Below are 14,250 nucleotides of genomic sequence, written 5' to 3' on the forward strand. Positions count from 1 at the left end.
ACCAGTCATGTCATGTGTGTTTAATAATAACTACAAGTGTTTTTTTTTTTTTATGTCAAAGATAAATTTAGGTTTCTAGTGTAATGTAATCAGCATTCATGTTTTTTTAAAAAAAAAAAAAAAAAAATTTCTATTAATATTAGTAATGATAATGGGCCTACCACTAATGGGCTCGGCCTTGGAACTAATTACAAAGGTCCAACATTCATGTTGATCAATCTGCAGATGTAACATACGAACTATCAAATGACATCTCGTTAATCAGAAGATTGAAGAATCCAATATTACAAGCTGATGATGCAAAACTTAAGACCAAAGAACGACACAAACATTATAAGCTCAAAACATTGTGAACGTAGCAAAATTTGTAGACTAATAATAGTTTCAAAAACATTGTCAAGAAAAAAAAAAAAAAAACAGAACACCGTCTACTCGGATTCATCAAAGATACTTTCCATGCGCATTACAACAAGAAGTTTGAAAACCGGGTACCAGTTGGCATTGGAGCAAACCCTGAATGCCCTCCAAAGAGACTAGATCCATGATATCTTTGTCCAAGAGGAGGACGAGCTGTTTCAATCCTAGTCGCAGATGGACGATTGGGGACAGAAGAAACACCACAACATGGCTTGGATCTGGGGTCAGAAGATGGTTTGCCCATTCCATACAAAGGAACCAAACTGTCTTCCTTAACGGAAGCTTTACAAACAGGGCAATGTTTCGATTGGGAATGGTAATGGAGCCACTTGTAGAGACAAGGCCAACAGAACAAATGACCACATAGAGTCACGATCGGATCTCTAGCCAATTCAAGACAGATATTGCATCCAAAGTTGCTCGATGCATCTTCTTCGTTCGTGGTGGTGATGTTACAAGACATGGTGATTAATAAGATCTTCTTCCTATATACAAGACAAAATCAGATGAAACCCTAAACCTCCTTGAACAGTTTCGTGTAGAATTGATCAAACATAGAGATAGAGAGAGAGATACACCAAAATACAAAGATTCGATTTTTACGGTAGTGGAAACTAAAGTTACAGCGTGTGAAAGATTTACCTCGGTGACGAAAGAGAGGCTTCTTGGTGTAAGATCGCAGAGAATGAGAGGAGCCAAGAGAGAAGCGAGAGAGTCGGTGAATGAAGAAAATAAAATGGAATAATGTTGTTAATAGAGAAACGGATTAACAAACAAAAAAAAAATAATAAGAAAAAAGTTGTTAGTATATACTTCTTAATATCCGACGAAGCTTCCTCGGTTTTCTCAGAAGATTATTTGAAATTTTTTTCCAGATTAAACTTAATTAGATTTATGTCCTTTTATTCATATCAAATTAAAATGTCAGTTTTGACTTTTGACTAATATTATTGGTTTTAAAATTATCGCTTATGATTTTAATGTATTTTTGTTGTTATATAAAAAAAACTAATTTACTTTATTACCCTAAACTAATTAATGAATTACAGATTATTCATCATAGCCGTCGATCAAATACACCATAATAAGTGTAGCTAGGTTGTCAATATGTAATTTAATTTTATTGTTACTTGAAACAATGTCAAGACGACGTTTAGGTTATTTCACAACGTAGCAATTGTTTTCATACTTATCCAATTATAAAGTTAAACGATCCATAAAATATCCTACGATAGTGTAGCATAACTTATTATTTTGACGGTTCCTTCCTGGATTCTAGATGTTGATGATCATTGGTCACCTTGTACCCAAAGAAATACCTTAGGAATCAAATAATGATAAATTTAGAGATCAGTCCTATTATATCTGTTTTACAGCTATAAGTTTTATCAAGCCGTTTTAAACTTTTGTGATTAGCTATAAATTATATATTAATTTCTATTAACAACATTATAATTGCTAATATATAAACTTTACGATCTTACTGATATATATATATATATATATATATATATATATACTAGATTAGGATCCATGCTAGAGCACGGATTAAAATTATTTAATTTATATTATAATTTTAAAATAAAATATAATTTATATGATTGTTTTTAAAAGTTTTTTTTGGATAAAATACTATGCAATAAAATCATATGCTAAATATGATGGCTTGAAAAAAACAATTATTTTGTAAGTTTTATATTGTTAATTTTGTAATTTTATGTATGAAAAATAGTTATGTTTGTTGTTTGTTTTTATTTTAATTTTTGAACATGTTTGGTGAAAGTTTTATAATATGATCCGTGCTTAGGTAAGATTTTATTTTCAACTGTACAATAAGATCTCAGAAATCATGATTAAGTGTGACAAATTACCAAACTTTTATTTATTTTTACGCATAACAATATATTTTTATGCCTAATACATATATTTTGTAACAATACATATGATACTAAAGATTTTATTTTGGAAATTGTATTAATCATTGGAATATTCTTTTTAAGAGGATTTTTTGGGATATTCTTAAGTGTATTCATATATATAGCCTACAGATTGACCAATTAATATATAAATTTTTTGTAGTCAACCTATATTTAATATATAACCTGTTTTGTAACCAACTTATAAAAATTATATAGTCTACAAACAAAAGGTTGTGTACTTCCGTTTTATTATATAGAGGATATATACATTGACAACAGTAATTAGTAATGCAAATGCACGTTGTATGCAGTGATTGGTAACACAAACAAAGTATTATAAGTTGTACAGCTTTGAATTTTTACCAATCATAAAAACTTTATCAAAAACTTTATTAAAAACTTTACTCTCAGTTTTTTTGTACTGTTTTCATGTACAACTATTTCTTACAGCTTTACACTACTCCGTAAAAGCTTACAGCTTCAGCTTACAGCTTTTCTGTACAGTTTTCACTACGTTACTAATCAAACTCGTAGTGTAAAAAAAATACTTATACAGAAAAGAAAACCCCACTCACTCAATCTTGTTTTTATTAGCTGATGAAACCATCAAACACGTTTGAATGCTTTTTTTTTTATTGTCAAGGGTTAAGACTTCAGGTATGTCTTTACAAATATTCTAAGACCATGATTAATGGCATTGCTTTCTCCCCAATTCTTTTAATAAAAACAAATAAAAAAATATAAATAGGAGAGAGAAAGTAAAGAATCGTTGCTGCAGTTACCGGCGGAAGAAACGATTTTCAGTGTTTTTTAACACATGTCAATCACTTATTAGTCATATATTAAAATATTAAGTTTTTTTTTCTTTGAGTAACGGTGACACCTTCTCACCATTAAAGATGCTCTAAGAACCTTAATCGTTTTATATCGTTCTAGACGTAGGTATATTTAATAATATTATCGAGTACTTAGTACAACGAATCAAATTGACTGGAACTATACGAAGGTTCCAAATGGAACTTGATCCAACAAACTCCATACATACGTGGTGGATTAACATCTTTATAGGAAAATAATAATTTGCGCTGAAGTCCAAAAATATATGCAATATGGCTTCTCGAAGGAATATTATATCTTGATGGATTGTAATTTATTTCATGTACGCATTGCGGCTATACTTTCATTTTGTACAAAGCAACTCTTTATAATAATACAATCGTATCATATTCTACTTGCACCAACGGCAAAAAAGTCAGATAAACCGTTGGGATTTTGATGATCTGAATCTTTTTTTTTATCAGAACGTTTTCACGATTGTAAATTTAATTTTAAACACAGTCTTTATAGATAATGAAGTTTATATCATCTAAAAGGAAATTAGATTTGACAATGAAGTAGTGTCGTTTTGACACATCTAACCTAAATTAATGATTTGTTTTTTAGTTAAGACGCTTTTATTTGTCATGAATTAGATGAAAATGACTTCAACTCAAACAACATTAGATTTTATATGAAAAAAAAACTAAATATAAAAGTCACATATGAAATAATTATTTATTAATCGATATTCTACGTGAAAAGAGAGGGGATATGGAGAATCAAAATATAACATAACATGATGAAACTATATCATGGACATAATTAAGACCTTATAGTAAAAAATCCTTCATTTCTTGTTAAACATGTCAACTTTGACCGTGACATGTTCAATGTCGTAATCCAATTTTATTTTATAACACACAAAAAATGAGGAAAGATAGTTGTAGTATTTAAATAGAACAGGCCGGTTCCGAATAAAACAGAGACAGAACACTCAAACACACATTAAAGAATCTATCATTCTCTTCCTCTCATTTTTCCCACCTCATCTCCCAACTGCTTCTTCACATTACACAACACAACTACTCCTGATATCAACACCAATGACGGTGATCACTTACTGGTTAACGGAGCATCCTACGATCGTTAACTTCCGTTGGAGTCCAACCCAATCATACGCCGCCACGTGGTCTTTTCTCTTCACCGCCGTCTCGTTTTACGTCATCTCCGCCGTCACTCTCCACCTCCTCCTCCTCCTCGTAATCCTCCCACTCTGTCACCGCCGCCGCGGATTCTCCCTCGGTTTCATCCCGGCCCTTCACAGCTTGACCGTTTCAATAATCTCCGCCGTCATCTTCGTCGGTATCCTCCTCTCCGCCGCGGCAGAGATCCGAGACACGCGCTGGCTATGGCGGCGCACTCGCACCACGGCTCTCCAATGGTTCCTCTGTTTTCCCGTGGGAACGCGCGCTTCGGGGCGCGTGTTTTTCTGGTCTTACCTGTTCTACCTCTCTCGTTACCTTCACTTGTTCCGCACCTTCTTCTCCGTGATACGACGTCGTAAGCTCAGCTTCTTCCAGCTTATCAACCAGTCTTCTCTTCTCTGTATCTCCTTCCTCTGGCTCGAATATTCTCAATCATTTCAGGTATAAAATTAAATTAAACCGGTTTTGTTCGGTTCACCACACGTTAAACCGGAATTAAACACCGGTATTTTTCTAAAATCGGACCGTGTTTTTTTGGTTTTGTGTAGGTTGCAGCGATACTATTGACGACCGTATCGTACGCGGTCGTGTACGGTTACAGATTCTGGACGGAGATCGGGTTACGCGGCGCGTGTTACCCGTTCGTCGTTAACTGTCAAGCCATTCTGTTAGGGTGTATGACGGTTTGCCACGTGGGGGTTTTATGTATTCACCTGGTCAAACGCGGCGGTTGTAACGGTATCGGTGCTTGGCTGTTTAACTCCGTTCTCAACGCCGTTATATCGTTGCTCTACTTGAAGTTTTATTGCAAGACGCGTTCCATGAGGACGACCAAGGCTAAGCACACCACCACATCAAAAAGTATATAAAACAAACCAATCATTTTTGTATTATTGAAAACGTTATACTATTATCGAATAGAAAAAAATCTGCTTCAACCAAAATGTAAAAAAGCTGGAGCTTGTTGTATGATAATTAGTGTTGTTACATATGATGATTCTGGTAACAGGGGGATAGGATTAGGATTTATTCTAGTGTTGATCTACCAACGAAAGAAATATAAATATTTTTGGATTATACTAAAGAGTAGCTTAGTTTGATCTTTTCAAGATTCGTCTCTTTTCTCAGGTTGCAAGGAAAATGAAAAAGTCAGGTTAGCTTCGTAATAATATAAATTCGTTTCTTTTTTCATACCTAATCAAAGAAAAGGAGCCAAGTCAACGGAATAAATTTATATGAGTTACGTTTTGTCTGAGAAAAGGACAAAAGTTGATCTGTATACTACACAATTACAACATCGCCGGAAGATATCAATCTCCGGCGTCCACTTGTTTCCGGTCAATAAGAACACCGTCGTCCCAAGTTTCAGAGTATCTGTAGAAAAAGGTATCAACAAATATGAATATAGAGGCTAAGAAACTTGGGATTGATGTTTTTGTGATTATTGATCAAGATACAGAGGAGAAGAGTTGTTGATGAGTTACTGACCTTGTTCCATCCACATCTATACAGANGCTCTCCAATGGTTCCTCTGTTTTCCCGTGGGAACGCGCGCTTCGGGGCGCGTGTTTTTCTGGTCTTACCTGTTCTACCTCTCTCGTTACCTTCACTTGTTCCGCACCTTCNCGACTTTGAATAGAACCGGCCTTCGCCGCTGGCTTTTCCTTTCCAGAAATTTGCAAACCATCGATCACCTTTGTGGAAATAAAACCAGCCCTGCAAGACGAATAAACCAAGTTTTGTCTGTCTTATCAGACATCTTTACGTCACAACAGAAACCATTTCTCCAGTCCCGTCATTTCTCACACCTAATTGATAGATTGCGGAAGTAGAAAACGAGTTTTACATGGTACTAAGCTTGAAAGTCTTACGGACTTGGTGATACTAAGCAGTTTGTGCACAAGTATAGTCTAAATAGTCAATAAGCTAATTCAAATTCAAAAAGTTCAAAGACTATTTCACCTTTCCGTGTATGAAATCTTCTCTCCATGTGCCTTGGAATACATCTCCATTCTTGAAGTAGAATGTTCCGAGACCAGATCTTTTACCGTTGTGCCACATCCCATCATATATGCTTCCATCTCCAAGTACCAGACGACCCTGGTTGGAAAATTTAGCCATTACTTTCGGATAAACTAAGAAGCCTGTCTCAAACATATAAGACAAGGGTCCATTGATGAATTGGCTTCAATGAAATGTGGGTTACCTTTCCTTCAGGAAGACCTCCTTGGCACCTTCCCTTGAACAGTCCTCCTCTGTACTGCATCTCCAGAATAGGACTCCATCTTTTTGATGAATCTCGTTCAGCTTCCTAATTGATAAAAAAAGTAAAATGTCAAATTCTGTCAGTTGACATCAGACGTGGACGATGTTCAACAAGTTAACTACTCTCTGAAATTGTTAACAGATGTACTATGATTGTGGTAGCAAGCTTAGATAACAAAATCATGGTTACAGATTGAACCAAGGGGACCACTTTTGCCTCTCTATGCATTATTGTTCGAAAAAAGCAACCCACTTGTAAAAGGATGATTTGATACCTTAACCTCAAAGACTGCTACATTGCTACTTACCAGCATGGAAGAGGCTCGAGCGGATAGATTTCTTTGCTTTGTAAAATCAGCATATTTCTCAGCTAGCAGGGTAGATGCAGTCTCACTAGGTTCTTTGGTCGAGCCATTAGGGTTGAAAAATGATTCATCTCTGGAATCAGCCTTCCTAGAGGGTTGACTGGCAACACTGAGACTACTGTTCAAATTCTTTGAAGGTCTCACACCAACAGGAAGGTTGACAATACCCAGGCTAAGCACTGAGTGTCTCCAGAATCAGCTGCGAATTTCTGCTCAATCTGATATCCCGAATCCATACTCCAATTAGCAATTGGCTCCCTCTGGATAGCACCATAATCTACAAAAGATGACTTTCCATTCTTTAAAATACTTAAGCATCCTGTAAATAACACGTAATGAAGAATCTTGACCAATATTACGTACAAAAATAAGCAGCAACGAAAAGTTGTCTTCAAATTGTGTACCTTCTATATTTTCATCTTCAGGATCCAATCGACTGTTTCTGGATGGTTCCCTCTCTTTCAATGGGTATTCACTATCACTGTTCTCAGAATCTTCGAGGAGGTCCTCAGAGTCAATTTGGAATCCTTCAACACTCTGATTGGAACCTTTTACGTCAGTAGAGTCTGCTATATCTTTTATTGAAACTGGCACCTCTCTAAGTCCACTATTTGTTTCTTTCTGGAGTTGTGAACGGTATCTCGTAAAGACATTTAAAACAAAAGGAACAAGACCAGAAAAAATATTGCCTTTGTTGGATGTTTCTTCTTCTGAAGAACTGTAATGACATATGAGACTTGCATTAATGGTATATGGTATAAACTGAAACCATATAATTACTTGAAACTGTAGGCGTAAGCTGTTGCTTAAGATGAATACCCACCTTAAAATAAAAAACGTTGTGACTCGCACTTTAGGCTCCAGATCAGGTTCATAAACAGTAGATAATATAATATCTCCAGTGTACTCCATTGTTTGACGAAAAGTACGAAGAATTGTTTTCACGTCCTTCTTCTGAAGAGGTACCGAACTAGCCACAATACATATAATAGCGTTTAGGTCCTGCATGTTAGAGAAAGCATGGTTGAGATGAAAAAGGTTACTTCAATAACGTAATTTCGTAAGAAAATAGTTTCAAGGAGCATATTTTTCCAGTAAAAATGCCAAAATAACAATTAAAAATGTCGAATATCCTTGCTCCTCCGGGAGAGGGATACCATGTGTTCTAACGGTTTGTTTATAAATACCTTTGTACCAGGGCGAAAGAATGGGCAGTCATAGATAGCTCGTAAAATCGAAGTCTTAAGGTTGTGACCAACTCCAAAACCAACCTTTGCCTCTTTATAGCTTTCTAGAATCTGGACATAAGAGAGTTGAAGGATTGAAGACAAGCTCAAACTACGGGTGACTACACCATACAGACCAAAGAAATCTCAAGAACAGGAAAGACTATATAGATCTCTAGAACCAAAACCCAAAAGAAAAAGTCCAAGAAACTTACTGTTGTAACTTCTGCACTTTCAAGTTCTTTAATATCTTTATGCATCACATCTATGAAGTTTCCATGGATCCCCTGGATAAATCCATAAACAAAAATGACAAAAAATGAGTATACTATGAGAGACAACTGCAGCAGAAAAGTAACCTTAAAGGCTTACACTTATCAGAGCGGAAGCTGCATTTATTGCCATGGAAACAGCATTGTTTGCATTTCTCAGTGCCTCATCCAAAGTTACCAAATCTTTCTGTAGTAAAACCTCTATGTCGATATCTGAAAGCCCAAATCAAAGTCAGCTCATGGCCAGCAGAAATACTAAAACAAAAGGTAGTTTTTCTTACACTATTGTGCCAGAAATTTTTCATAATACTAACAGAAGTACCTATACAGAAATTGGTGTGTTGCTGCAGTTTTCTAGCCAATTCGTTAACCTGCACACAACCTGGGAAATTAGAGAAAAGAGAAAAGACTCCAACTAGAGATACTAAATGTAGGTTTGTAGATAGGGATGGCATTTCATGGACTGTTTTTACTTTTTAGCTTGTTATATGAAATAGTATACAATACAAAAATGTTGATAAGAAATAGCGATGGAAATTTGGGAAGTTGCACTGTTGGAAAAAACATGAAGCCATTTGAAAGTTCTCCACCTAGTTTTCTTCTCTATCAATTCAGGTATACAAGTTCTACTAACAGCCCAGAACTAATTACTTTGAAGACTCACAAATCCAATTATCGAGACTTTGCGACAATAAAATGAAATTCCAAAAGGGGCTCTTTTGGCACACAACAAGTACAACTTTAGAAGCAACTAAAAACTACCTCTTCTAGACGCTTTCGGCCTTCAAAGCTGAAAGGCTTTAATAGCACAGCAACAGCTAAGTTACCCCCAGATCTTACTGCACTAAGAATATTAATAGCTTCAACCTGGTCAGAACCATATCCAGCACTAGCCACCTGGCAAGGGGAACAGTTTAAGCAGAATCAGATGCTCGGCCAATACTGTTCCACAAAAATAAAGTTTTGGGAAAATTTGAAAACCTAGGAAGCATGGTTGTTAATGATCAATTCCACACTGTGTATCTTGTTCAGTTATAACAAAAGATTAGAGTCCTACAAGTAACTCTACTAATGGCACTGTAGAATACATAAACGATTTTGTAGCAGAAAACAGAACAGAAACAATGATAGGCAAGAAAAGTACAAACAAGGATGAAGGCCCTTGGACGTGATTGTATCAGCTCAACTGAATTCATGGTCTTGGAAACATTATCTGTAAACATAAAGAGAGAAGTAATCGGTAAAAAAGCATATCCTCTTATCTTCTTGAACAACTAGCTCGATATATGCTGATAGAAACACAGTAAGACAGACAGCTAACTAGTAGTTAGTTACTGAATTTGTTTTTAATTGAATAGCAAAGAGAGTCCTGTCCCAACTTATGTCCAAACACTTTTCTCCAATCAATCTAAGGTACTAAAAGCGGACCTTGGTGATTGAGCCTCTGCTGTAACACAAAATCTCCAGAGCTGTCCTTGCTAATACTCCTGTAAAAAGTGGATTTTTCCAGTTAAAAATTTGGTCAATTTCATCAATACACAGAAACGTACTTAATCCATTCAAGTGATAAGCTTCATCAGTAGACGAAAGCTACACACTATTAGGAGTGTAGATAAAACAGAATCATAAGACGAATAACAAAATCAACTAAACTATATACCAAAATCGGAGAGGAAGAGAAGGAAAAGGAGAATCCAAGCAAGAATCAATGATAGAATCCTTGCGACTACCGATGACAACGACCTCAATGAACTCTGCTCCATCATGTTCACCTCTCTCGCACGTCTCCAACGGAGCCGAATCCTTCACCAAGCACATCACGCAATCCCGACGCGCCTTTCGAGCCGTACATTTAAATCGCGCCGTAGCACCTAGTGACGAATACGGAATGCCAAAAGCAGGAACGAGAGCTAAACGAGAGAACAATGGTACTCCTCGGATAGTAGAGAAAACGGGAAGCTCCATAGAAATCGGCATTGCTCCGCTCCTACGGAACCACTTTATTAGTAGAATACACAAAGGAATTAGGTCACATGAATTGATAGATGATGAGATTCAGACGAAAGAGACAATCAAAGCAGAGCATCTCTGAAGCTCCTCCCGATAATTCTGATGAAGAAGAAGAAGAGTGAGAAAAAAATATCCAGGCCGGCACCGTGGATTAGTTAATTGTGAATAAGCCCTCATATTTACTACTCATTTATGTTTTAGCCTCATGTTATAATATTTTACAATATGGACCTCCTAGTTTTTTTTTGGGTCAGAATGGACCCCTAGATTAAGTTGACGAATCGGTTGGCGAATATTACTTTCGAACCGATCAATCCACATCCTCATATTTTGGTCTACTATCACTTTTAACATAGTTTACTTTTTCTGTCAATTATCTCTTAATAATCAAATGTTCTCTTTATACTAATAAAGAAAGAAAATATCTTTTTAGTCTCAATGTATATTAACCACTAGAGAAATCTAATTTTTTTTATAAAATACGACTTGAAAAATCAAATCTAAAATAACATACTTTGGAACCACATACACGATTTTTTCTTCAGCATTTTTATATAGATGATTGATATGTCATATGTCTTTTTGCCAAGACACGAATGTTTTTAAATAACCCCACATCTCAAAGAAGAAAATAAACTTAAAATTTTTAAAAATAAAATGTCACATAAAAATTGAATAAAAACATCTGGTCCCCATATAATAAAACAAGAACTTCAGATCCAAAATTTAAGAGAAAAAAAAACCAGCGATATATCGTACAAATTAAATGTAAAAGAAACTATATATAACTTGATTTTATTCTTGTTTGGTACAACCAATAATATAAAGTGAGAAAGTATATTAATTTAATAAGTTTGCTTCACGTTTGAGTTTTCAAAGTGTAACGACGGACGCCAGGAGATTTTTATCGGGTCGCAAGTGTCACCCCTTAGTGGATTTTGTCTTCGCATTTGCAGCTTTTTGACCTTTTCCGCCCCACAGCGAATCACATCGCTACGTTACAGTGCACCTTACCACCTCTGATCATTGCACCGTCTCAAAATTAGATCCGACCCGGACCGGATCGTTTCTCTGAAGCTTCGTTTGTGAGATTCGTATTCCTCTGTTCCACCATTTAACAATTATCCTCTCTTTGTCTTCGCCAACTTCTTCCTCCGCTCTTACAAACTTCTTTCCAGGTACTCTAATCTCTCTATCTGCTTCGTCGAGTTCCCCTCGTGCTTTAAGATTGTTCTTTGTTTCTTTCTTTGTGAAAGATACTGTGAGAAGTGTGACTCTTTGCTCTGTCTCTTTGATGTTATATCACGTGGGGATCTGAATATTAGTTGCGGTGTTCACAAGTCTTTTCCCAATTTGGGTATGTTTTTTTTTTTCCCGTGGTTTCTGCGTGTTTGTTTTGGAATATTGGTGATTGTAGTCAATTGAATTCGAAATTATGCAGCTTTTTAGATACTAAACTATTAAGAATCTTTAATCTTTATTTGCTTTGTAAGTTGTAATCCTCCACTGAGCTCATTAGATACGCAATTCTTTGCTTTTAGAGGTTAATTCATGTTCCTGAGATTCGTATTTGCAAAGAAAAAAATATACCTTTTGTAACTTTTATACTAATAAAGAAAAAAAATGGGGTTTTTAAATATTTGAGGATGTGTTGGTTATAGGGATCTCTACTAATCTTTATGTCTTCCGAGTCGTTGTTAGATGTATTGTTTAGCTCTAAACTATGTACTTGATTGGTGGGGAAGGATCTATATGGGTCACAGTTGTGAAAGACATGGTTTAGCTTAGACTTGATATGGTTGTTCTCAACTTGCATATATAGGCTCTTACGTTTGTTTTCTAGTCTCTTGTCTGCAACTTAGTTTTTTTCATTACCCAAAACAAAAAAAACTCAAACTTTGTGGGGAACTTGAGGTGGCACTGAGTAATATTTGATTCTCATTGCTGCAGTTTGTCTCTTGAGGTTTATCTGGAAATAAAAAAGGATGGAAGTTTGCGGGGATCTGAATTCTGATAACTTAAAGAACCGTCCTTTGACTCCGCTTAGGATTCTGAGGGGTCTGATGATCCTTCTGGTGTTTCTGTCTACTGCTTTTATGTTCCTGCTCTACTTTTCACCAGTAGCTGCTCTAGGTCTACGGCTTCTGAGTGTGCATCAATCTAGGAGAGTTGTCTCGTTAATCTTTGGTCTCTGGTTAGCTTTGTGGCCTTACCTGTTTGAAACGGTTAACGGTACAACCGTGCTGTTCTCTGGTGACAGCATTCCTGTTGAGAAACGTGTTTTGCTTATTGCAAATCACAGGACAGAGGTCGATTGGATGTATTTGTGGAATATTGCGTTGAGAAAAGGGTGTCTTGGCTACATCAAATACGTTCTTAAGAGCAGCTTGATGAGATTACCTATTTTTGGCTGGGGTTTTCATGTTTTGGAGTTTATACCCGTGGAGAGGAAGCGGGAGGTCGACGAACCTGTTTTGCTTCAAATGCTTTCATCTTTTAAGGATCCTCAAGAACCCTTATGGCTTGCTCTATTCCCAGAAGGAACCGATTTCACGTACTATATTATGCTCCCTATCTGATTTTACATATGAACCTACATAACAAACAAGTTACAACTGCTCTAGATACATAAGTTAATTCGTAATCAATCTGTATCCTCGAAGCCAACTTATAGTGTTTTCTTGGTAGAGTAACCCTCATTTCCAGGAATTGCCTGCTAATGCATGAATGTGTGAACTGCTGCTCTTCTTAAGTCTATCTTCTTTCATATTTCTGAGACCTTTCCTTACTTTGATATGCAGTGAAGAGAAATGCAAGAGAAGCCAAAAATTTGCAGCTGAAGTTGGTCTTCCAGCATTATCAAACGTACTTTTACCGAAAACAAGGGGTTTTGGCGTTTGCTTAGAAGTTCTTCATAGCTCTTTGGATGCAGGTATGGTCCACGAAATTTTGATGAAATGGTCGTGTATGTTCCTTAGTATATAGTAGTATCTGAAACCACATGTTATGCCAACATTTATTGCTTTGACGACATTGTGATGGCATGATATTTTCTATGTTTCCAATGACCCCATGTGGGACCTCATGGCCACAAGTAACTGAACAAGGCATTGTTTTTAATTTTAAGTTTATTATATCGATGCCTATGATACTGCATTTATAATCTTGCTCCGTTCTTACGTCATCTTCTTTAAATGCAGTATATGATTTGACTATCGCATATAAGCCTCGCTGCCCATCTTTCATGGACAATGTATTCGGGACGGATCCTTCAGAAGTTCATATCCACGTTCGGCGAGTTCTACTAAAGGAGATTCCAGATAACGAAGCAGAAGCTTCTGCTTGGTTAATGGATTCATTTCAGTCAAAGGACAAACTGCTATCCGATTTCAATGCGCAGGGGCAATTCCCAAATCAAAGACCAGAAGAAGAACTCTCTGTCCTGAAGTGCATCGCAACTTTCACAGTGGTAATATCTTTGACAGTACTATTCATCTATCTGACCTTGTACTCACATAGCTGTTTCAAAGTATATGCTGGTCTAAGCGGCACATATTTATCGTTTGCTACTTATTACAAGCTTCGACCCTCACCTGGCCTTTTTAGTGAAGATTCTTGTAAAAAAGTAAAAAGCCATTAACTTTGTTGTACATACAATTCTTTCTTTGTATACAAAGAAATAATATCAAGAATTTACAGGCAGGAAAAGATTTTTGGGATGTCTTTTTCATTGTTAGTTCTTGGATATACCG

The 14,250-nt window shown here is 36.2% G+C and overlaps 4 protein-coding genes across 6 annotated transcripts; 2 read left to right on the forward strand and 2 right to left on the reverse strand.

Annotated features, from left to right (window-relative positions):
* Nucleotides 297-1,191, reverse strand: LOC104713139 (RING finger protein 5). Its single transcript, XM_010430195.2, has 2 exons — nt 1,060-1,191; nt 297-902 (listed from the first exon to the last, which is right to left on the reverse strand). The coding sequence occupies exon 2, from the start codon at nt 878-880 to the stop codon at nt 464-466; it is 417 nt and encodes a 138-aa protein (XP_010428497.1). The 5' UTR covers nt 881-902; nt 1,060-1,191; the 3' UTR covers nt 297-463.
* LOC104713141 (elongation of fatty acids protein 3-like) lies at nt 4,126-5,577 on the forward strand. Its single transcript, XM_010430197.2, has 3 exons — nt 4,126-4,801; nt 4,909-5,221; nt 5,489-5,577. Exons 1-3 carry the CDS (start codon nt 4,259-4,261, stop codon nt 5,524-5,526), a joined length of 894 nt encoding a protein of 297 aa, XP_010428499.1. The 5' UTR covers nt 4,126-4,258; the 3' UTR covers nt 5,527-5,577.
* LOC104713140 (protein ACCUMULATION AND REPLICATION OF CHLOROPLASTS 3) lies at nt 5,527-10,617 on the reverse strand. Its single transcript, XM_010430196.2, is given in 17 exon segments — nt 5,527-5,734; nt 5,849-5,891; nt 5,953-6,076; nt 6,323-6,460; nt 6,567-6,671; nt 6,934-7,172; nt 7,175-7,267; nt 7,395-7,708; nt 7,814-7,992; nt 8,178-8,288; nt 8,432-8,503; nt 8,589-8,701; nt 8,811-8,859; nt 9,251-9,385; nt 9,637-9,701; nt 9,917-9,975; nt 10,149-10,617. Coding segments are annotated over 17 exon segments (2,220 nt in total). The 5' UTR covers nt 10,466-10,617; the 3' UTR covers nt 5,527-5,670.
* LOC104713142 (probable 1-acyl-sn-glycerol-3-phosphate acyltransferase 4) lies at nt 11,382-14,221 on the forward strand. 3 transcript variants are annotated; one of them, XM_010430201.2, is made up of 5 exons: nt 11,382-11,676; nt 11,824-11,855; nt 12,449-13,052; nt 13,300-13,430; nt 13,699-14,221. In XM_010430201.2, the coding sequence occupies exons 3-5, from the start codon at nt 12,484-12,486 to the stop codon at nt 14,136-14,138; spliced, it is 1,140 nt and encodes a 379-aa protein (XP_010428503.1). In that variant the 5' UTR covers nt 11,382-11,676; nt 11,824-11,855; nt 12,449-12,483; the 3' UTR covers nt 14,139-14,221. The 3 variants fall into 3 exon arrangements, with proteins under 3 accessions (XP_010428503.1, XP_010428501.1, XP_010428502.1); XM_010430199.2 differs by having other exon boundaries at nt 11,383-11,855; XM_010430200.2 differs by lacking the exon at nt 11,824-11,855 and having other exon boundaries at nt 11,384-11,676.

The sequence above is a fragment of the Camelina sativa genome, chromosome 9, assembly GCF_000633955.1.
Source record: "Camelina sativa cultivar DH55 chromosome 9, Cs, whole genome shotgun sequence".
Taxonomy (NCBI): Eukaryota; Viridiplantae; Streptophyta; class Magnoliopsida; order Brassicales; family Brassicaceae; genus Camelina; species Camelina sativa.